Source organism: Canis lupus, chromosome 6, assembly GCF_048164855.1.
Source record: "Canis lupus baileyi chromosome 6, mCanLup2.hap1, whole genome shotgun sequence".
NCBI lineage: Eukaryota > Metazoa > Chordata > Mammalia > Carnivora > Canidae > Canis > Canis lupus.
In genome coordinates, this window is record NC_132843.1 from 79,615,198 (window position 1) to 79,638,702 (window position 23,505).

Sequence of the window (23,505 nt, forward strand, 5' to 3'; positions counted from 1 at the left end):
CAGTGACATGAAACCTCCCAACCAACCCTGGAGGTAGGTGGCGTTAGCCCCAGTTCACAGGTGAGGAAATGGAAGGTCACAGGGGCTAATCACCATCCCAAGATAGCACAAGTAATCAAAAGAAACAAAAGAAGATTCCACCCGAGGTCAGCTTCTCAAGAGCCATCCCCTCCACAATTCCAAGCGCCAGGACGGACTCCCGGGAGGGCTGCCCCAAGCCAGGGCGAGGCCCACCTCCCCGACAGCCCAACAGCAGGGGTTCAGAGGAAGCAGAAGCGGAGCCTGGGGAGGGCCTCCGACCTTGTGGGACTCCCCACCCCAGGACAGGCCAGAGCTCGGGGCGCAGCCTGGGCGAGAAGAGGTTTGGGGAAGCCCAGTGGTCCGCTCACCGGCCGAAGCCTCGCCGCTCTCACCAGCGGATGCCACAGCCCTAGGCGGCACCTAGCCCCCCACTCCCTCCTTGCCACCAATCCTCTCCTCTACCTCCAGGCCTTCACTTGGCAACCACACCCCTCTCTTCGCCTCCATGCACGGTTGCTGTGCCCCCCAATTCTGCACTCACACAGCTGCGGGAGAGAAGTTAGATCCAAGGAAGAGCCCCCCTACGGGAGACCTCAAAACAAGCTCGAGAAACAGACCGAGACTCAGCCGCTCTGGTCAAAGTAGGTGAAGGGTGGGAAGGCTCTCCCAGAAGCATCTGTGGAACCCTGGGTCTCAGGGAGCAGGATCTGCGACTTTTTGAAACAAAGAACAGACAAGGGAGCCCAGCTCTGCCGGGCCGTATGACCTTGGGCCAGTCTCCGGCCCCTGCGGGACACGGGTCCCAGACTCCGCTTCTACACAACGAGGGGTCACGGTGAGGAGTGACGGAGTCCCTTTCAGCCCTGCCGGTCTCGGGACAGGCGTGGGGACCGGAGAGCAGCGCAGGGAGGCAGGACGGCTGCCGAGGCCCAGGCAGGGCAATGATTAACCACAGGCTGCTCAGTCCCAGGCACCCTCAGACCCGCCCCTCACCCCCTGCAGACAGGCCCGGCCCAGCCTCACCCTCACCTGGCCGGCCCGGGAGGAAAGGACAAGGCCGCTGACCAGGGCACCCTGCCAGCCAGCTGCCACCACCACCCCCCCCGGAGCCGGAGCGTCCGAATGTCTACTTCACGCCGAGGATCCGAATGTCTACTTCATGCCAAGGATGGGCTGCAGGCTGGCCCCCCGCTCCCCACCTGCGCCCTGCCGGGGGCCACACGGTCACACCCTCATCACCGTCCTCCCCAGCCTGGGAGACTCGGTTGACAGTGACTCACAGCCCTTTCCCTCCTGCCCGCTGAGGCTTGTCGTTCCGCCGGGAGCCGAGCGGGAGCGGTCCTCTGCTCCAGGTGCCTCATCCCGGCGCCTGTTGGCAGCAGCTGCGTCTGCCCACGGGGCTCTGCGGGGGCTGGGGCCGCCGGGGAGGGCAGGCTGGGGGCTCCCGTGGCAGGACTGGTTCCCCAGGGCGTTCCTGGCCCTCACCCTGGCCGTCCGTGGGAACCCGGCCCCACCCCAGCAGCCACATGTCCACCCGAGCCGTGGACAAGCTGTGACCAGACCCGTTCTCATTTTTAAAGTTCTCCGGCCCAGCTGCCCACCCAGCACACACACCCTGTACGTATCCAGGCTCGCTCTCAGACACAAGGTCACACGCGTCCCGCCGGCCTGTGAGCTCCTGACCACCGAGTGTGTGGTTTGCATTTTTCTCCCAATGCCCTCCACGGAGGGCTTCAATAAACACTCACAGCAAACATCCTCGGCCTCCCACGGCCCAGACTCAGCAACGGCCCAGACTCAGCAACGTAAGAACCTGCCACCCACACAGGCCACAAATGCGCTCACCCGCACATACACCTGCGCACACACATGTAAACACACATCCACGGGTGCAGATAGGCCCACACCTACGAGCAAACACACTCCCACGTCAACCCCTCCTGCACACACCGATCCACATGCAGAGTCCAAGGTCTGGACCCCCGGCCCCACCCTCAGCGCAGACCTTCCCTGGGGTGTGTCCGGCCTCCCTGGCAGCCCAGGTTCCTTCTTCCAGGGCACCGAGTTCCTTCCATCCTTGGGGCTTACTTTATCCCCTCTAGAGCCCCTGGGCCCCCCATGGGGGAGACCAGGCAGCCGTGCCTCAGAGCAGAGTGAGGTCCTGAGGGTCTGAGGAGGTGCCCCCCCACCCCCCGGGCCCGGGGAGGATGAGACTGAGACACTGGAGGAGCTCTGAGCCCTTCTGGAGGGAGCAGGGGAGATCCTAGAGCCCCGGAGAATGCCTGAAAGCTGCCCTGATGGGGAAGGCCTGGGGAGGGTGCCACTGTGCCCGCCCGTGGGGAGCACCCTGGCCTCCAAATGCCCACCTGCGAGGGGCGAAAAGGACAATTTCTACTTGGCTTAACCCTGGGGCTCAAAGGAGCAGGAATCCGGCTCTGAGCTACTGCGCGGGCCTCAGTTTCTTGGAGGGCAAAATGGGTGTATATGGCAGGGATGGTGGGGGATGAGGAGATGAAGATGCTCCCCGGAACACGTCTGAGGGGAGGTGCGGGTAGCTCCAGGAGGAGTCCCCGGGGGTCCCCAGCCACAGTGGGGGTGATACCTCCAGGGCAGTCCCCCCACACCCCAGGCTCCTCCAACCCTGACAGAATGTCGGGCGGCAGGGATAAGATGCCCAGGGTCCCGACCCTTTGACAGACCAGCCTACAAAGACTGAAGCACGGGGGGGGGGGGTCAGCAGCCGCCCTGAGGTCGCCCAGCCCAGACGCAGCACTCAGTGTGAGCCCCCTTACTGGGAGGGGGCCTGTTGCCCAACGGCCCCTATTCACTGACCCCTGTTGCGACCCCACCCCGGGGGGCCCGCACCCCTGCTCCTCCCCAGAGCGGCTGAGCCCCCCTCTCCAGCCGCCAGTGTGGCGGGCAGGGGCTGCCCTCGGGCCGGCCCCCCACCCTCCCCTCGCCCCCACCCCCCCCGCAGGCCCCTCCGGCCGCCCCCAGCGCCGCGGGGGCCTCCGTCCGAGCCCCGGGGAGGGACAGGCGGGGCGCTCACCTGGACAGCGCCGACCAGTCCTTCCTGCCGCCAGCCATGCCGCCGCCGCCCGCGCCGCACCTGCGCGCCCTCCCCGCCGCCAGGTGGGCTCGCGGCCCCGCCCCGCCCCGCCCCGCCCCCTCCGGGAGGGGTCCCCGCCCACCAGCGGCCGGGGCGGACGGACCGACGGACGGGGCGGCGCGGGGTCGCGGGCGAGGGCGGGGCACTTCCTGCTCCAACCCGTCGGACCAGCTCGGCGCCGCCTCCTCGGGCAGGGGTGCGGGGAGCGAGCTCGGGGCCGCCCACCTGGGCCCAGAAGGTCGGAGCGCCGGGCCTGGGCACCCCCACCCTGGGCCTGGGCACCCCTGACGGCTGGGCCCCCCACCCCAGGGCTGGGCACCCTTGATGGCTGGGTACCCCCATCCCGGGCCTGGACACCCCCAACAGCTAGGCACCCCGCCCCAGGCCTGGGCACCCTTGATGGCTGGGCACCTCAACCTCGGGCCTGAGCACCCCCACATCTGGGCACCCCCACCCTGAGCCTGGGCACCCCCAATGGCTGGGCACCCTGGTCAGCTAGGCACCACCAACAGCTGGGCACCCCCACCCCGGGCCTGGGCACCCCCCCACCCCCGGGCACCCCCCGCCCCAAGCCTGGACACCCCAGGCCTGGGCACCCCCACCCTGGGCCTGGGCACCCCTGATGGCTGGACCGCCCCACCCTGAGGCTGGGCACACTCAATGGCTGGGTACCCCCATCCCAGGCCTGGACACCCCCAAAAGCTGGGCACCCCCGCCCTGGGCCTGGGCTCCCCAACGGGATTCCTAGATTCCACTCAGCACATATGAACCCCAGGATGTCAAAGGCGCTGTCCTCACTCTGGGTACTGGCTGGGGGCTGCCCAACGGGCAGGTGAGGGCCCAGGAGGCTCAGCTTTGGGAGAAGTACACACAGTGGGGGGGGGAGGGGGGGGCTGGGGGGCTTAAGGCAGCTCAGGCACCCACAGCCCCACCTGGCTCCCACGGTGTCCCCAGGGCGAGCAGTGGGGCCCAGGTGCTGCCTCCCCGGGAACCAGCTTCAGGTGGGTGAGCCGCAGCCCATCCCTGAGCCTGGAGAATCTTATCTCCCCTCATGGGTCAGAACTGCAAGGTCAGCCGCAGCTCCTGCTCCGAGAGGGGTAAGACAGGTGAGAGGCAGCCCCGGGGTGAGGTGCTCCCCACCTGCCCCCCGCCCCTTGTCGCTGGTCCAGGACTGACGGGCTCCCCCCCAGCCCCTGTGCCCTCCAGCTCTGAGAGCTCACAGCTGCAGAGCAGAAGCCTGGAAATCCAGGCACAGGGCTAAGGCATCTCCATCCCAAAACGCCCCCTCCTCCAGGGAGCCTTCCTTCTTGCCATAGGAGGTGAGGCGTGAGGTTTAAGGCACGAGAGCTGGACTGGGAGCCTGGAGATCTGGCTTTGAGCTTGGATTCTGCTGTTTACGAGCCATGTGACTTGGGACAAATCCCGTTCGTTTCCTCCTCTGTGTAGTGGCAAACGTGATGCTTCGGCTCCCAGGTTGTGGGGATCCAACGAGTCAATCACTGAGCGTTGGCGGCACGGGGGTGAGCAGTGTTAAGGGTGACAAAGCCCCAGAAGGTTTTGGACAGAAGCCAAGGGGGGGCCTGGAGCCATCTGCTCTTCCACGGGAGGAGCAAGAGGGCAGGATACTAATGTATGTCCCTGGATGCTTCCCGGGAGCCAGCTCTCTCCCTGGGGCCCGGGGGAATGTTCTTTCCAAGACTGGTCAGTAGTGGCACCTCACCTTAGGAAGAAAAAAACACTCCCAGCCATTTGAAGCCTTCAGGGACACCTCGTGAAGCCAGGGCACAGGCAGGTGTCTATAAATCCACAATCAGGCACCTTCTCTGTGGATATAAAAACCCAAAGGCCGGAAGGTTGGTTTGCAGATGACTCGAGAAATAGGGAAACGTAAATGAGGTACGTGCTAAAGCCCCAAGAGTTCCTTGAGGGCAGGCACTGTGGGCTTACCAGACATTTTCTATGTGCCAGGTGCTGTGCCTGGTGGCTGTTCCTGGGGCGGCTGTAACAAGGCCCCACAAATTAAGCGGCTTCAGTCGACAGAGATTCGTTTTCTGACAGTCCCGGAGGGCGGAAGCCCAAGACCAGGCCGTTGGCAGAGACAGGCCGCGTCCACGGGCTCCAGGGGAGCCTCACTCCTTGCTTCTTCCTGGCTCCGGGTGGTCGCCGGCCATCCCCGGGGTTGCTTGGCCGACAGCTGTTATTCTGATCTCCGCCTCTCTGGTCACAAGGAATTCTCCGCGTCCCCGTGTCTGTGTCCCCCTCTTGTTACAAAGGCATCAGTCATTAGGTGAGGGCGCACGGAATGCAGCTGGTGTGGAGCCCTTTCACCTTGATGACATCCACAGAGACCCTATTTGCCCATAAGGTCACACTCTTAGCTGCCAGGGGTTGAGGGTTAAACAGATCTTTTGGGGGACCCTACGAGCAGCAGGTGGCTCTGACTCTGGAGACACAAAAGCGGTCCAGCCGCAGACCGACCTCCCAGCTCTGGAAATGGAGACGCAGGCCCGAGCCTCACTGCAGAACGGGCTGCGATGAAAACCGAAATCGTGTCCTCGGGAGGGGTTGACTCTGACGGAGGGATGGGCAAGGCTGACGCAGGAACGAACGTCCGGGTCGGGCTGGGGGGGTCAAGTGTCCGGAGAGGCCGCGGAGTGGACGCAGCAGGGCGAGGCAGGGGCAGACGTGCAGGCGGTTCCGGAGCCAAGAGGACGGGCGTGCCCGGGGAGGAGCCCCTGCCAGGCGCAGGGAAGGCGGCCGGGCCTCTGCGCGGGGCTCCAGGGGCCCCTCCTACCCTACAATGTGCGGAGCTTGAGGCAAAGGCGAGGGGTGGGGGCCTCCGAACGGGGAAGGTCATGGACCTTGCGAGCCGTAGGAGCCGAGGAGGCCGTAGGCCGGGGTCAGATCGGAGGTGGGAGACCACGCGAGGGGGCTGCTTGGGACAGACCATGAGAGAAACGGAGGGAGCGGGCCAGGCCTGGAGCGGGAAGCAGAGGCGATCTGGCCACCACGGGGGACACGCGCCCTGCTGCGTCCCCCTAGCCTGCGGGGCAGGGGCCCCGGACGACACGGGGATGCGGGAGGACAGGAGGACGGGGACACACAGGGACGTACACCGCTGGGGTTCTTCATCCTCAACATCATGGGCCTCGTGGCCCGACAGCGCTTTGCCACGGGGCCGTCCGTGCGCGGGGAGGCGTCCGCCGCAGCCCTGGCCGCGGTCCTGGCTCTGAAGGTCCCTGAGGAAAGCCAGGGGAGCTGCCCGGCACACGCGGGCTGTGGGAGAGGGGTCCTCACAGGCAGCTTGGCCTGCGTGGACCACACAGCAGGCGGAGGCCGGGGTGGGGTAGGCCCCGAGGACCAGCCGGGGAGCGGGACGGAACCGCTCAGAGATGTCTGCGCCCCCACACTGGCTCCCCGGGCTTCTCGTGAGCGTCTCCAGAGCCCACCTCTTAGTCGCTCAGTAGCCCCTCAACTCTATGCCGGGTGTAGTAGGTGCTCAGTAAAGGCTTGGAGAACTGCCTTAACTTGCTTTGGGAAGAGCAGGAAACCCCGAATTGGCCAAAAAGCCCACTGAGTGCACCATTGGGAGCTGGGGCGGGGAGAAGCGGGGGGAGGGGGGGAGCGCTAAGCATCCCGCGGCCTCCTGGACATGGCAAAACCGGGAGACGAGTATCGGCAACCGGCAGCGTTGCTGGAGGTGGTGTCCAAGGTACGACCTAGCCAAGGTGAAGGTGAGCGTGCTTGGCGGCCCAGCACTCGCTCCCCTGGGGAGACACGCTCTCGAGCAGGAGCAGCAGAAGAGAAGCAGGACGGTTCACCGTAGCAAAATTCTGGAAACCACCTCGGTGTCCGTCAACAGGAAAATGAATGCGTAAGTGATGACGGTCCTCTTGTCACGTCACAGCATGCGTATCGACAGCGGTGGATTTTCCCACTTCCCCTCGAAGGGGAAAAAGCAGGAAGCATGCATGTGTGTCAAGTTTAACCAAAACCACGCAGAGGCAGACAGTATCTTGCTGAGGACCTCATAAACGCGGGGCAGCGCGGTCAGGAGGACCAAGAGAACCCGGAGCCCGGAGCCCAGCATCCTGTTCGCCTTCGTGCCTTTGAAAGCCTTTGCAGCGCCCTGGTTCTTAACACGCGTGGCTGGCAGGCGGTTGTGCATCCTACGGCTCTTCAGCTGTACGTGCGTGAAAAACCACAAGCGGGTGCTGGGCACTTCCTCGGAGGAGGATCGGCTGGGATAGGGCTCATCAGGCGGCACCCACTGAGCAGCTGCCTCCCAGCCAGGCCAGTCTCGGGGGAGCCCGAAAACAAACAAATGCGGTAATCATTCTTGTACCCTAAAAAATCCAGGGCAGGGGGTTCCCTGGCTTCGGGTTTTTACAAACTAATAATATTTCTTTTTTTTTTTAAGATTTTATTTATTTATTCATGATAATACACAGAGAGGAGAGAGAGGCAGAGGGAGAAGCAGGCTCCATGCAGGGAGCCCGACGTGGGACTCGATCCCGGGTCTCCAGGATCACGCCCTGGGCTGAAGGTGGCGCTAAACCTCTGAGCCACCTGGGCTGCCGTAATAACATTTTTTAAATACGAATACCCGAATGGTGTTGCCACCATGTTATTTTGCAAAGAGCATTAAAAAAAAAAGCCAAAAAAAAAAAAAAACCACCTACCATCCTCCCACTCTGTAAGTCAATATTTTAATACTAAAATCATAAACTTAAGGCATGCATACTTTTAGAACAAAGGAGAGCCCTCATCACCGAGTACATTTGGCTTCATGGAAACTTCCACACCGCGGCCCTGACTTACTCACCACGCAGTGGGGCAGCTGAAATTCGGGTCGCCAAGAGCTGACGAGCAGAGCCGCGTCTGGGAAGCGTCCACCCCACGCGGGGACAGGCACGCCGCTACACGCCCTTTGCACACACCAGCTCCCCTTCCACCGAGCAGCCCTGAGCACTCACGCACACGCACTCCTCCGCTGGGGGGCTCCGAGGTTGGAACCCCTGGCACCCAGGTGAGGCCATACTTCTCACCCAAACCTGCAGCAGAGGTTAACCCCCCGCCCCCCTGCCCTAGTCTGTGCTGAGCAGCGAGCGAGGCAGATGTTGGCCCTGGAGCCAGAGCCCGAGAGGTGCACCCGCCACCTGCGTGGGTCACCAGGCCACTGCTTCCCGCTGCGATACCAAAGCTGTACCCACATCTAGCTTTCTCAGGAGACTGGGGGTCCAGGGAACCTGTGTTTCCATCCCAGTTATGTTGAACAAGTCACTGTCCCTTGAACAAGTCACTGTCCTTGAACAAGTCACTGTCCCTCTGCGGGCCTGCAGGCGTCACCCGCAGTTCTCTGTGCCAGCGCCACGGGCTTGTGGGGACACACGCTGCTCAGCCTCGGGGGACCCACGGGTGGCTTAGGGGTGTGTCTTGGGAGTGAGAGAATGCCCTTGATCCTCGGCTCCAGTGAAGGAGCCTCGGGCTGGCCCGTGCGGGGGATCCTGGAGGGGACAGCCCCGATGCGGGCGGGAGAGGAGGCTGCCGTCAGCGCTGGTCCCAGCAGGCTGTCCCAGTGTTCTGTAGCTTGGTCACCCACCTGGAACGAAACTGCCCCCCTGGCTGCCCAACCCAGATCCCTGCGGGGAGTCTGACTCACTTCGCGGGGGGCCTCTGGGGCTAATGTTTAACTGGGCCGCTCCCTCAGCAGGGCACTTTAGCCTGGGCCGCCCTGGGCCCCAGACGCTGGGCCTGCCCCGAGTGCCCTGCTGGCGGTGGGCTCCAGACAGACAGGGGGCCCAGCCTCGGGCAGATGTGGACAGGGACCTCGTGGGGAGGGAGAGGCAGCAGCTGTGACCCAAGGGCTCTGGGACAGGTGGGGTGGGGTAGCATTGTGCCCTGGTCGTTCCTACCAAGGACGGAGGAGCACCTGGTCCCTCTCCAGCTGCACAGGAGATGCTTCCCCGGCTTTGCCACAGGCGTCCCCCCAGAAGCCCTCCATCCTCCACCCCCAGCTCTGGCCCTAGTGTTGGGGGAAAGACAAAACCCTTGCACAGTTGGTGGCATTTGCTTCTCAGTTGACTATCTTTCCCCTCGCTGGGGTTACTGGAACTCCTCAGGTGCATATGTGGGGCTCCTGGAGCCCGGTGGTGTCCCTTCTGGAAAGCGGCTGGTTGGGCTCTCGTGGCAAATCTGGCCCCAGGAAAGGACAGTCCCAAAGGCAGGTTGGCCTAGGTCCCGACTGCTGATGTGCAGCTATCAAACCCTGTAACTCAGGGTGGATTCCTTTACCTTGCCCAGCCTCCGGGTCCTCGTGCAGCCATCCAAGATAAGGGTATCTACTTCTTGGGGCGCCTGGGTGGCTCAGGCAGCTGAGTGGCTGACTTGGTTTCAGTTTCTGGTCAGGACATGATCTCAGGGACCTGGGATTGAGCCTCCACCCCCACTCCATCCCCAGCCCATTCATGTTCAGCCCAGCAGGGAGTCGGCTTGGGGACTCTTTCTATTTTTTTTTTTTAAGATTTTATTTATTTATTCCTGAGAGACACAGAGAGGGAGGCAGAGACATTGGTAGAAGGAGAAGCAGGCTCCCTGCAGGAAGCCCGACGTGGGACTCGATCCCGGGTTTCCAGGATCACGCCCTGGGCTGAAGGCAGACGCCCCGGGAATCGTACCCTGTTGTGAAGGTTCAGTGTGAAGGTGTGTGGGGTCGACGTGCTGTAAGCGGGAGCTGCTCTGGGCCCCGGGGAAGCCCGGCTCCGGCCCTGCTCTCCGTGCGTCAGGTCCGGGGTCAGCTCTCGGCCGAGCATGCCTCCCCGGCCCCTCCCGAGGTCGCTCTCCCACCCCGAGCAGCTGCCCCAGGGAGCAGCTGGCACTGCACTTTGTACTCAGCTTCTGGTGCTTATGGCCAGTCATATGCTGGGAGCAGAGGGCAGGCCAGGGACTCGGGCGGGAGGATGGGGGACTCCTCAGGGGGCCCAGCCTCTCCTGGGGCCAGGGTCCAGGTGAAAGAGTCAAAGGGCCCCGGTTTTGGAGGCTCAGTTCCGGCGTCGCCAGGGGCTGCCTCCCCCACCACCCCCCCCCCCAGAACTTCGGTGTCTGCCCCGCGGAGCCTCTCCCGGGGGCTGTGGGAGGGCAGGCAGGGAGGGCGGCTGCCCCTTCCCATATTGCACCCCAGCAGGCTCACACCCCTCCCCAGGCGTTGGGTCCAGATTATCAGTGGGATGGAGCAAGGACCTGACCTAGAGGACAGATCCCCGGCTGGCCCACCTTGAGACGAGTGGATGGAGGATGTGACCAGCAGTGTGGGGAGAAAATGGTTGGGAGTAGGGCGCGTGAATGAAGGTGGAGAGGGCAGGGGTCAGGACGGGTGAGCCCAGGGGCGGCGATGGGGAAAGGAGCCACCTGGTGGCCAGACACACAAGCACAAGGTGTCCCTGGGGCCGGGCCAGGGAAGCAGAGGACCAGGTGAGGGGCGGAAGGGACGTCTAGAACAGTCAGGAACATCCAGCAGCTGCCAGGGAGCGGTGGTCCAGGTTGTCAGAGAAAGGGGACTGTGACAGCAGGCGAGACAAGGGGCTCTGTGTAGAGAGGCCCACCTTGATGGCTGGGGTCGCTGGGAGGGCTGGGCTGTTCCAGAGGTTAGGCCTGGGGTCGTCTGAGCATTCTGGGTGGTGACGGGGTGATGTCACTGGGACTGGGCGGCAGGGGCCCGGGGGACCTTGGCAGGCAGCTGCCAGTTCCCTAGACCTCCTTCGGACCCTGAGCTCCTGCCTGGAGCCGGCGCACCCGTCCCTCCGGATCCCCTCCCTTCTGAGCACTCACATGGTGCAGACATGACCGGCACGGAGGGACAGAGGTGACCAGGAGCCTGGTTTTTAATGGAGAAGCTGGGATGCCCGGAGTGGGGGGCACTCTGCAGGTCAGAGAAGCAGTGGAGGGATGCAGCTTGGGGCCAGAGGGAAGACGCTCTCACACCCCTTCCCCCTCAGCCTGGCTCCACCGCAGCCGGCAGGCGTCTACACCCCGCTAGGGCGAGGTCTTCAGACACGGGGGTTGGTCCTCTCGGGTGTCTGTTCAGTCCCAGTCCCAGAGGAGGGCGCTCAGGCTGGAGGGGAGAGGCGAGGGCAGGAGGGGGTGCTCCGGAGGGGCAGGGTGGAGTGCAGAGAGGCAGGTGAGCCGGGCTGCAGGGAGGAGCGAGACGCGGAAGCCCAGAGCACGGGGCGGCAGGGCGGCCTGTGGGACAGAGGCAGACGCCGGGTTACAGCTTTACCGGTAGGACACAGAGCTGCCAGCCAGGGGGCTCCTAGGAAACCCCAGCTTCTCAGCCAGGCCCGGGCTCCCTCGGCTCCCCTTTCTGAAGCCCTGCCCCTGCTCCCCGCTAATGCGCCCCCTGTGCCCTCGGCCTTGCAGCGCCCTTGCCCTGCGTCTGCTAGCCCCTGCCCATCGCTTCCTCAGAGGAAAGCTCCGGAAAGCCTGCGGTGCCAGACCTCGGCCCTCTCCCCGTCACCCGCTCACACCTCCCCCGGAGCGACAGTGGGGCTTTTCTGCGCCCTACACTTGCTGCTTTCTCCAGCAGTTTCCTCAGAGAGGGGGTGGTCTCGTCTTCTCTGAACGGACACCACCCCCCCCCCACCCACCGGGCCCGGGGACTCCGAGTTTGGGGTCCTTTGCCAGGAGGTATTTTTAAAAGCTTCAAATTCCCTTAGGGCTCGTCCAACCCCGGCTCCCAAGGTCCTGCAGGAGGGACCCCGGGGGCAGGCCCCACCCCACAGTCCAGATCAAATCGCTCCAGGGCGAAGCCAGAGCATTTGCAGGTGGAACCGATAGGCCGGACGGGGACGCCCTTGGAGAACTCTCCCTGCTGGACCCCCAGTGCTGCGGACAGGGAGCCGGGAGCGCCCCGAAGCAGGAACCACGTGCCCGTGCTCGCTTCGGCAGCACATATACTAAAATTGGAACCACGTGCCCAAGGTGTCGGGGTGCTGGAGCCAGGGCGGGCCGCCTCAGTGCCCCCCCGCTGGGCCCATCGTCCCGGAGCCCCCGTGAGCTGTTGGATTCTGGTGGGCCCCCCAAGAAGGGAGCTGGTCTCTAGCTACCTCTACTGCGAGGTCGGAGACTTGGCGGCGTCGAACATCTTCTTCCGGCCCTCCATCCCGGACATGGCCTCCACGTTCTTCCTCCAGTCCCCCACCTCCACGGGGCGTTCCTACGGGCGGGCCCCCCAACACACGTCAGAGACCAGAGGGCAGCTGGGCCCCCCCATCACAAGAGAAATTTGCTGATGCAAAGTCAGCCTCTTGGAAAAGAGGAAATCCCGACACGCCTGCCCACGGGTGGGGCCCAAGGACGCATCGGGTGGACTCGGGGAGGCCGAGGCTGCACGGGAAGAGGGAGCGTGTCAGCTGGGCGCCCCGGCCTCCAGACCCACGCCACCGCCTGCTCGGGCCCGAGGCCGGCTCAGGGCCACCTCTTCTGAGCAGCCTGCCTCCTCCCGACCTGGCCGGCTCTCCTTTGGCCAGCGGACTCGCAGCCTTGGGTTGTCTTCACACGCACGGCCTCAGCGCGGGCCCTCTGGAGCCCAACCCTCTCGAGCACGCGGCCGCGGCCCATCCGTTCCAGGGATTTGTTGCTGAATCAGCGACTGAACTCGGTTCTCTACTTTCTGTGCTCAGTGTCCTGTGACCCCCATGATGTGCCATCTTCCCCCCCCCCACCCGTGGGGACAGACGGGGGTCACCCTGATCGCCCCGTCACTCTAACTCCGCATCCTCTTTGCACTGGCTACGCTTTCTACCTTGTTGCTCACTCGGGCTTCCTCTGCTTTCCTCCTCGGATGGCGAGCAGCCCGAGGGAGGGGAGCGAGTCTTCTTTCTCCCAAAATAGAATCACAAGACTTCATCACTGGCCTCCCAGAGAGCTCCAGAATGTTCTAACAGGCTGCCAGGCCGCCTGGCCGCCTGGCCGCCAGCGGGAGCTCCTGCCCGAGGCCATGTGACAGAGTAACAGGGGAAGCTGAGGGGACAGGGGCCGAAAGGTTGCGGAGAGGAGTCCTCACCTTCTCTGTGTCCTCCTTCTTCACGGACTTCAGGTTGGCCCGCAGGTCCATAGACACCTTGTGCTTCGAGCCCAGGAGGGCCCTGAGCATGGCATCAGCCGAGACCCGGACCCGGCGCAGCGGCGGGCGCTTGAACTTCCCACGGAGGTCCAGCACCTTCAGCTTCAGGTCCTTAATCTGCAGGTGAGAGGGAGCGAGGGTCCGTGGAGAGAGAGCACCCGAGGGCCCCCTCCCTGAGGGTCTCGGACCTCTAGAGTTCAGCCAAAGCTACACCCCGACCTCGCCAGCTTCCCGGCCAGGCCCTCCGCGACACTCAGACCCGCCCTTCACTTCTGGAATACCCACGACGACGTGCTTGTTGATGAATGAGTGAGTTGGGGCGTGGGGGGTAGGGGTGGGGCTCAGACGGCCAGGCCTTGGGCTCAGGTCATGATCCCAGGGTCCTGGGATCGAGCCCGGTGTCAGGCTCCCTGCTCAGCGGGGAACCTGCTCTCCCTCTGCCCCTCCCCCTGCTTGTGCTCGCTCGCTCGCAAGCTCTCTCTCAAATGAATAAATATCTTTTTAAAAATGAACAAATGGGGCAGCCCGGGGGGCTCAGCGGTTTAGAGCCGCCTTCAGCCCAGGGCGTGATCCTGGAGTCCCGGGATCGAGTCCCACGTCAGGCTCCCTGGATGGAGCCTGCTTCTCCCTCTGCCTGTGTCTCTGCCTCTCTCTGTGTCTCTCATGAATAAATAAAATCTTTAAAAAAAAAATGAGCGAATGAGTAAATGGACAGATGGAGCCCATCAGCCATGCCTGTCATGGTCACGTGAATAGACGGGCAGCTCCACCAACTCAGCACAAGTCTGGTTCAGAAGCCGGGGCTGGGTGTGGGCCGCTTCCTCCCGGTCCTACGGCCCCATTCCTGCCTCTAGCTAGTTCCTCCCCGTGAGCCCGCACAGCAGTTCACGGAGGGCGTGGGTCTAGTAGCGTGGATGAGCCCCCAGGCACTAGGCCCTGCGGGGAGTTCCGGGGTGCTATCTCTGGACAGAATCCTGGGGAGATTGGTGACGCCCCAAATCATTGTCGGTGCTGGGAGAAAGGGGAAGGAAGGAAAAGCTCTCTCTGATCTGCCCTCCCCCTCCTGCTGCTTGAACAAGTACCAGGCACAGCCCCCTCGAGCGGCAGGGGGACAGAGCGCACACCCCACGCCCCGCAGCCCACACCGGGGGCCGCAGCCACCACTGGGTGACCCGGACCGACGTTCTCAGCCTTTGAACCCCAGCGCCCTCCTTTGTAAGGTGCAGATGACAGCGCTGCATCATCCATAGGCGTGGAGGGAGGATCAAAGGGGCAAGGACATGAAAGCCAGGGACAAAGGGAAGTTGTCACTAGCGCGTGAGTGTGTGGGCCAACAAGGGCGGCAGCTCCCCTGCGACTGAGGAGCCCGTGGGTCAGGCCGGGGGCAAGTGCGTGCTTCTCAGCTGTGTGATTATCCTCTTCCTGCCCCTGGGGGCTGGAGTGGGGGACCCAGAGCTTCCCAAGTGGCCACTTGCCAAACCCTGCAGAAGGACGGGGCCCTAGCCCGGGTGGCAGCGTCAGTGCCGTGATCCCCCCCACGGCCCCCTGCGCCCCCGCCCCAGCCGGCGCCAGCCCCTCCCGTCCGGCGAGCTCACCTCCCTGGTGTTGTGCAGGCATTTGGCCTCAATGTCATATCTCTCCTCATCCACCACCTCCACCTTGGCGTGCAGGTCCCGGCACAGGTCCTGGGGGAAGCAGAGGTCGATCAGACAAGGACAGAAAGAGGGGAGGGTCCGCCCCATCGGGACCAGCAGCGCTTTCCTGCCTCCATGGCCAGCGCCCTTGCAAGGTCTGCATTCTGGACCCCTGGGGTGCACGGCTGCTGATAGCTCCCGGGGTAAGCCCTTTGTTTCCCTTCCCCGAAATGTCACGGTTTTCTTCACGCAGTTTTCTTGCAATAAAAATGACATAAGTGAATTGTAGCAAGTGTGAAAGCTATGCACTAAACAAAAAGAATAAAATACAGGCTATGAGTGATGCCGGCAGGGGGAGGTGACCATTGGTGACATTTCGGTGCATTTCCTTCCAGTCTCTTTTCTCCACAGTCGGCGGCACTTGAACAGTTATCGGGGGTTTACAGACATTAAAAACCGATTTGGAAGGGGAAAGACGGACAAGTCCTAAGGCTCCCTTCCTGCCCTTGTGAAATGGGATCCCCCAGCACCGCCTCCAGGGGCCCTGAGATGGGGATGAGCCACTTGTTAGCACAGGCTCCTGCTCCCCCCCACCCCACCCCCACCCCGGGGCCCTGGTGTCAGCCCCGCAGACTCACCTGCAGGGCGCTGAGGGACAGGCCGCGGGTCTGCAGCGTGGGGATGCGCTCGGCCAGGTAGCGGGCCTTCTCAGCCTCCCGCTCCTCGTGCTCCTGCTCCCAGCACTCCTTGGCCTTGGCCAGCATCAGGCTCTGGGTGGGACAGAGCCTGCTGAGCCAGGGGCCCAGGGCCCTCGGGTCCCCACCCAGCATCACGCAGGCGGCAAGGAGGACCCCAGGCTGGCACCGGCCTTGCCTCTGGCTCTACAAGCAGCGTGTTCCTGTACTGGTCATACTGGTTGGGGCCCAGGCCAGGCTGCCCAGGAGCCAGCGGATGAGACGGTCGCAGGGTGAGAGGGGCGGTGGCCAGGCAGGGCCGCGGGAGAGCAAACACGGGGCGCCCACACATAGCACCGCTGGGCCCGGGGGCCTGCTCACCCTCACAGTCTTTCTCTTACCCACTCCTGGCCTGTTTGGGCCCACGGAGCCCCAAAGAGAGAAACTCTCGCCAAAATAAAGCAAGGCCCTCTGGCTTTCACCAGTGGATTGGCCCCTGAAGCTGGTTGCTGCCTCCACCCGAGTACCTGGGCAGGAGCCGGGGCTCCAGCTTCAGGCTCCCGCTTACTGACCACCTGGCTCCAGGTGAGGCCAGCCTCCCTCTGCCTCCCCCTCCCCTTTCCCCCTCCTTCTCCTGCTGTGGCCTCCTTCCTCTTCACCTTCCCCCAAGCCTCCGCACCCCCACAGACTGCTCCGCACCCCCCCTAAGTCTCCCCCTGGATGTCCCCTCAGAGCCAGCACAAGGCCTCACCTTCAGCAGGAGTTTCCGGGAGGCCGTGATCTTGGGCTTTCTCTGTGGGTGAGAAGGGGAGAGACAGGTGGTGAGGGAGAGGCTGCACACCTGGAAATCTGGTGGAGGCCAGCACGCATGCCCGCCCAGTTCACCATCACTACCCAGAACCCTCGCCACAGGGTCCCCTCAAGGGCCCCTCGTCTTTGTGATTTACCCCCTCAACTTCGGGGGATGCTGCTGGAGTCGGCGACCTTGACCTTGACCTAGAGGCTGAGGCCCTCACTTTTCAATCCTGGTTCTAGTGCTGGGGGGGGGGGGGTCCAGTGTGGGTCACATGACTTCTATGGGCGCCTCCCTTCCTCGTCCATAAACAAGGATGATGTTGCCACCCACCGTCCTCAGTTCCCGGAGTTCCTACACACAGAATGACATCATGTGACATCACGGACGCGAAAACGCTTTGGGAGGCACGGTTAGCGCCTGGCAGTCGCAGCCAGCACCTGGGTGACCCGCCTTGCACAGAAGCCCTGAATTTCATACACGAAGAAGTTTATCCTTTTAGGCTTCGCAACTTTCTTTCTTTTTTTTTTTAACATCGACACCATCCATATTACTCTTTCTCAGGTTTAAAAACATTGTTTTCAAAAAAAAACAAAAAACATTGTTTTCTCTCGAAAATGAGTGAAAATATCAGTGAGGCTGACAAAACATGAGAGGCTCCTAACTCTGGGAAACAAATAAGGGGTGGTGGAAGGGGAGGTGGGCAGGGTTCGGGGTGACTGGGTGACGGGCACTGAAGGGGCACTTGGCGGAAGGAGCACGGGGTGTTATGCGATGTGTTGGCAAATTGAACTCTCATAAAAAAATTTTTTTTAATTAAAAAAGGGGAAAAAAACATTGTTTTCTCTTCCTACTAAAAAATCCCCGGCAAAATAAATAAATAAATAAATAAATAAATACATAAATACATAAATACATAAATAAATACATAAATACATAAATAAATAAATAAAATAAAAATCCCCGACATATTCCAGCCAACTAGACAGGCGCAGCCATGTCCCCTCAGGGGAGAGGATAGGGAGGGTGCTCACCCCCTCACCCGCGAGACTGGGAGGCCTTCTGAGCACCCGTCGCTCTTTGGGACCCAAGGCTGGCACTTTGGTGGCGGCCAGCGAGCAGCCACCTTGGGGACGTGGCGTGCAGGGGCCTCACCCCGGTGGCTACTCTAGTGTGAAAGCAGAAGCCAATGGCCTTTAAGGGAGGAAAGGGGGGAATGAATGGGCTTCATGTTGTAGGCACGGAATGTGGGATTCCCAATCCGACTCTTCAGGGTGGTTGCTTCGTCCTTCCGCCTCCCAAAGTGAGGTCCGGGCTACATCAGCCCAGCGTGCTTGCTGGAGAAACGGCCTGCCTCCAGAATCACTGCCTGTCACTGGGGACGCCCCGTCGCCCACCCGTGGCAATGTCGTTTCCTCACTGCTCGGTGAGCTCAGAGGCCACCTCGTGTGACTACCCATCAGTGGCCACTCATTTTCCTACTGAGAAATTCACAGGACTATGGAAAAGTGGGGCGTTCTATTGTAACTGGGAATCCCTGTGCCGGTCCCCGTCCACCACGGCTGCTAATTCCCACCCTTGCCAGTTCAGAGTCCACAGCCCTGTCCCTGCAGCTCCTCAGCCCGGGGGGTGCAGAGGCTCTGCTCTCAGTAACCCGAATAAATCTGGGTTGTCGAAGGGTCAGAATTATCTGAGACCTGAGGGGAGTGTGAGGACACCTCTTTGCTCCTCTCTCAACGTTTGGTCACTGGGCAGCGGGTAGAAGAACCCCCTTCTTTCAACAATCCCTTGTTGCTCTGGCTTGGCACAGGATTGGCTCTGCAAGAAAAACCCCAGATGGTCCCTCAAGGCTGGACAAGTGATCGGAGCAAATGAGGAGGAACGTGCCCAGCGCTCAGCAAGGATGCAGAGTCACACCGGCCGTGCTGTAGCCCTAACCCCGGATGACCTTGTGGTGAGGCCGTGCCCACGGAAGCCCCTGCCCGGAATCTTCACTCGACATTTGTATTCTCTGGCGAATATGCTCGGCCCCTGGACACCCCCCCCACCCGCCTCACCCCACCTTCACCAGTCTGAAGACCTAACCAGGAAAGACATACCCCAGATCTCACTTACCTCGCTTTAGGGATCCATCACAGGAAGGACAGGAGAGAGCAAAAGACAGAGCGTGAGCAATTCGTATCACATTTGCAACAGCAGAACCACGTAGACGAGCTCGGACAGGGGCGGAGTGGTGCCAGGCACACAGCAGAAGGAAATGAGGCATCGGGCAAGGGGACCAGCTCAAGAGTGCCAGCAGGACAGAATGAAAGTCCAGGGGGCCTCGAGACTACTGGAGGTCTTGCGGGGAGCTGCGGCCCGTCAGCTGGGGGAGGGGGGCGCTCAGGGAAGCCTCACCTCGGGGTTCCAGCATGTGAAAGCTTCCAACCCTGGCCTTGTGGGCAAACTCCCAAAGCCATGTTCATCTGCTGGGCCAAAGTCACATCGAGGCCCAGCACACAGGCAAGCCACCTGAGCCGCCCAGAGACACCCAGAGGTCTTCCCCAGGCAACCTAGACGTGGGTTCTGCTCAAAGTCTAGGACACGTGGTGTCTCAGGACTGTTCCTGTTCTAGAACCTGGCTTCCTGGGGGCTGAGCTGAAGGTGCCTCCCCTCTGGGGCCAAAATCTGCGGCAAAGGGCTTGGCCGACGGGGCGGGGCGGCGCTACTTACACTTCAGGCATGGTGGCGGTGGGGGGGGGGCAGCACCTGGAGGCACAAAGCAATCATCAAGGTGGGAAAGGTGGAAGGCCTTCCCCAGCCCCAGCTGGGCCCAGGAAGAAGGATTCCCGGGGAATGGATTCCAACAGGTGAGGATGGGATAAGCACTTGTCCATTGGTTCTTTGTTTTCATTCATTCACTCATTCGCTCACAAGAAAGAGCAATCTTACAAAAGCAAAGAAGCAATGGATATAAGAACCAAAAGGAGCTCTGTTGGACAGGTATGTAGGCGGGGGGGGGGGGGGGGGGGGGGGGGGGGGTATGCAAACCACGGCCCCCAGGCCAAATCTGCCGTCCCCCACCCCCACCCAACCCTCCTGCCTCCCGCCTCTTTTTAAAAAAGCTGAAAGGGTTGTAAAATAAAGAATATGCAACAGAACATTGCGTGGCCTGCAAAACCTAAAATATCTACTATCAACCCCTTTCCAGAAATGTTTGCCAACCCCCACGGAACAGAATGGAATCCACAGAAATCTGTCTGAAAACTGAGATCGTGGTGCCCTAAACACCATGCCCCGTTCAGAGTGTGTCCTGGGGCTGAGGGTGGTCACGGAAGTCCCCAGGGAGGAGACCGCCTGAAAGGTGGATGGTGCAGAGCCAAGATGGAGCACAGGTAAGTGCCACCTGGCACAACTCCAGGAGGTGCCGTGCACACGCTGGGCCATGTCCTGGTGCCCGGGGTGCCGTGCCCAGGCCCGGCAGTGTGACCGACACCCCTGGGTAGAACGGTGAGAGGCCCCACCAAATCCTGCCTTCTATGCTCATCTTTATCCTGACCCGCTCCAGGCCAGCTCTCCTCTGCAAGAATCGGGGTTAGACAAATTGTCCATTTAAAAAAAGCTCTTCACCCCTTTGTTCAAACCAAATTCTAATTGGAAGCAAAACAAATTCCAGCAATAAGAGCAAACGGCACAGGCTGAAGGGGTACATAGGAGCCCCGTGGACCTCTGCGGGGGCCCCTGGCCATGGAGCACTATGAAGGCCCCCGATGGGGGTTGTTCTGGGGCTCCCTTTAGTCCCGACAGTTGGAGGACCCAGGCCAAGAAGGGGGTCCCTTGAGGCAGCACAAGGGGCGACTCCAAAGCCAGACCCAGCTCAGCGTCCTGCGGGGCCTGGACCAAGAGCGTTCCCGTAGAGGGCAGGGACTGTGCAAAAGATCAGGGGAAGGAGAAGGATAACTCGGGTGGGAGCAGGTGAGCGAGGCGGAACAGGAATCCCCAGCTGGGTCCCACAGTGAAGGATAGGGGAGGCCAGTGTGTACGCCTCAGGGGGCATGGGGCGCCGCAGGTCAGGAGTTGGAATTTGCTCCAAGAACCTGGCTTGGTCCCAGCAAGGGCAGAGTCTCAAGGACGCTTGTAAAGCGGCTACTGGTGATTTCATTCCGGAGCCACCTCCCACCTCCCCCTCAATGTTCTCCTTTCCCTGTATGCCCGGGAAGCTCCCCGCAGCAGCCCGTGAGTGGGGCTTGGCCACCTGTCCTGCATCTCCCCACCCAGTCAGAAAGCCCTCTGGGCCTCCTGGGGTGGAGGAGGGGGAGGGAGTATGACCCCAGAGTCTCAGCTGTCACCCTGGGGCACAGAGGGAGAGGTAGGATCCAATCCATAAATTCCCCAGATATTTGGCTGAAATTAGATTTTATCACCAGCTGTTTATTCTGAGGGCTCCACTCCTCTGAAGACTGGCGAGGAAGTCCAAAAAGAAACACTAGCTGGTGAAGAAACACCTCCAGGTCCTTCTGTCCATCATCGCGGCCCCCCCATAATGCCAGTCCCCGGGGGGCAGCAGGTCGCAGCCCAGTGGGGATGGCCTCAGCCTTGGCGGGCATCTGGCCATGTCCACGCCTCCCTCAGAGCCCACTGTCACCAGCCTGGGGCCCAGCCGGCCCAGGCCAGTCCAGGCCTCCTGCCAAGCGCCAGGGCCTGCCCCCCAGCCTGCCCCACTGACAAACGCCAGGCCGAGGGGTCCCCAGCCTGTGCTCTGATATCCAGCAGACGGGACCCCTTGACAGGTCCCCTGGAAGACAAGCAGAAACCTGATAAGAAGTCAGGATGCAGATAGCGCAAACGTGAGGTTGGCGGGCCAGCATTCCATCTCCCCCGCGAGTAGCAAGTGAGGAGATAACTCCATAAACCCACCACTGGAGGGAGGGGGCAAAGGGTGGCCGGGGGCAGGGGGGACTGGGAGCTGGGCTTTCCCTTCCCCGAGGCCCCATGGGGTGGACCAAGAATATCAACTAGACTAGGAGACCGAGGCTGAGCGTACGAGTGTCTGTGTGTAAGGACAAGTGTCTGAGCGATAGCATGTGTGTGTGTGTGTGTGTGTGTGTGTGTGTTGTGTGTGTGTGTGTCTGCAGGGGCAGGAACTGACCTTGGACCCCAGTTCAAGGGCATCTCAGTCCTCTGGTCGTGAGCAAGCGTGGTGCTCCCGCAGCCCCCTCGGAGCCCCTTCCCTCCACAGGGAAGCTGAATCTCAGAGCTCCCGTGGGACCGTCACCCCGACGGGGTGGCCGTGCCGCCTCAGCCCCAGCGCCCAGCCGTGGTTCTCGTGGAGAAGGTGCCCGGGCCCAGGCGCGGTCCCACCTGCCTCCCTCCAGAGGCCCCGGGCCCCACCAACCACCTCGTACTCCTCGGAGCCAGGCCGGCGGACCGGGCAGCTCGTGGCGAGGGGTTGGCAGCCTGCCCTCACCTGCTCGCCCGGCTGTTCGGGCAGCGGCAGGGGTGCTGAGGACGGCCCCCCAGGACACAGGACAGAGGGGCAGGACGGCTTCTTCCGCCCGCAGGGGCTGTGGCTGGAGCTCTGGGCCCCGGAGTGCAACAGAGCCGGGCACCTGCTGCGGCCACAGGCGTTGGCACTTCGGCCGCCGCCCAGGCTCTTCCTGGACTCGCAGCAGCCGCCGGGGCTCCGACTCCCGCCACGACCCTGCCCCCCCTGCACCCCTTCCCCCCCCGACACCTGCTGGGCAGCCTGGCTCCACCCTGGGGCCCTCGGAGCACCCTGGTGGGAAATTCAGCTCCTGGCTCTCAGCCTCCGATGGGCAGTGGGCACCTGCCGCCAGCCTGGCGGGAGAGATGCCGTGCCCAGGACAGAAGGCCGGAGCGTTTGGGGACTGTCCCACCAGCCAGCCCGTGCTCCAGGCCAGCGTATAGGTCCCGCTCCGTCGCCAAGCCCTGGCCGCCTCCAGCTTCTCCCTCAGGGCCGGCCCAGACTCGAAGGCCGGGGCTGTGACACTGTGACACGTACCTCTGGGAGCCTCCGGGAGCTGGGCTGGCTGTGTCGCCGCAGACCGCAGACTGCGAGGGGCAGGCGGAGGGGAGGCTATGAAAACTGCGGGCCGCGGCAACTGGCCAGTAAAAATAGAACAGAGCCACTGCCCCTCCCCTGCCCTCCCCTCCCCTCCCCTCCCCTCCCCTCCCCTCCCCCGGAGCCCACACACGCAGCACACACAGCGGGCACCCGCTGAACACACATGCATCTGGGCTCCGGAGCACACACGTCCTGTGCACACGGAGGCCGCTCACCGAGTAAACCAGCACCTGCCCGGGGTGGGGGACGTGCACCAAAGCAGGGAGACGACGGGCACCAGAGCAGACGAGGCACTGAGCAGCACGGGCCTGGGGCCGAGCGTGGGGCTCTGGTGGGGGGCACCGGGAGGCCGCGGGCACCAGGAGGAGCCGGGGAAGGGGGGCTGCTTCGCTGACCGATGTCTCTCCCAAGGAAATGTGGAAATCAGGCCCCTGAGCTCAGGCCCCAAAAGCCTAAGAGGGCTCAGGACTGGATTTGGGGACTTTCGGGTGGCTCTGCTACACGGGCCCTAGGAGGATGCCCGGGATTGGGGGTGACGTCAACCGCAAGGCAGGCTGATGCCAGGGGCTAAGCTGAGTCCACCTTGATGCTCATGGAGATCTGTGGACACTGCACCCTTCTCCACGTAGGATTCTGGGAATCTAGGCTCCCCTGGGTTCCAAAGGGCACCCCACACCCAGGCCTGGAACTCAGTGAGGCTAGCCCACCTTCTCCCCTGCCCCACCCTCTGTCTCCAGCCAGAATCCAGGGAAGCCGGAGCCATAGAGGCTGCACCTGTTTCCCGGGTATTTTTAGGACAGTTGATGAACACATAATACCCACCCCATAGTCAGAGAAAGACAATGCCTGCTATGTTAATCCTGTGGCTATTATCGTCGGTCATCTCCTGGGCCAGGATCCCGGGCTGGGACGGAACAAGCAGGATACTGACCCCCCTTGGAGGCCAGCGAGAGGCCTACGAGCAGCAGGAGGTTAGGGAGGGTGGTGGAGGAGAGAGCTGCGGGCTGGGGTGTCCTGAGGAGACCACCCGCGGTGCCTCCTGAGGCGTGAGAGGCCCTGCCATTCTGGTTGTGTTCAGAGGCTGCTCTGA

The 23,505-nt window shown here is 62.4% G+C and overlaps 2 protein-coding genes across 5 annotated transcripts in view; both read right to left on the reverse strand.

The window, feature by feature from the left end:
- The window catches only part of LOC140635991 (troponin T, cardiac muscle), a 39,646-nt gene extending 36,479 nt beyond the window's left edge, over window positions 1–3,167 (reverse strand). For 2 of the 4 annotated variants that reach the window (XM_072831374.1, XM_072831373.1), the window contains exon 1: window positions 639–712. In XM_072831374.1, coding sequence (XP_072687475.1) covers window positions 639–697 — 59 coding nt within the window. In that variant the 5' untranslated portion in view covers window positions 698–712. Of the gene's footprint in view, window positions 1–638; window positions 713–3,070 lie in introns of those variants that run through there. The other 2 variants (XM_072831377.1, XM_072831376.1) reach the window with 2 other exon arrangements.
- Window positions 3,168–10,992: 7,825 nt separating this feature from the next.
- Window positions 10,993–22,832, reverse strand: TNNI1 (troponin I1, slow skeletal type; the record flags this gene model as incomplete). Its single annotated transcript, XM_072831553.1, has 8 exons — window positions 10,993–11,368; window positions 12,232–12,341; window positions 13,191–13,367; window positions 14,846–14,935; window positions 15,523–15,654; window positions 16,310–16,351; window positions 22,353–22,402; window positions 22,631–22,832. Coding segments are annotated over 7 exons (801 nt in total), but the record flags the coding sequence as incomplete, so codon positions are not given.
- Between the last annotated feature and the right edge of the window lie 673 nt (window positions 22,833–23,505).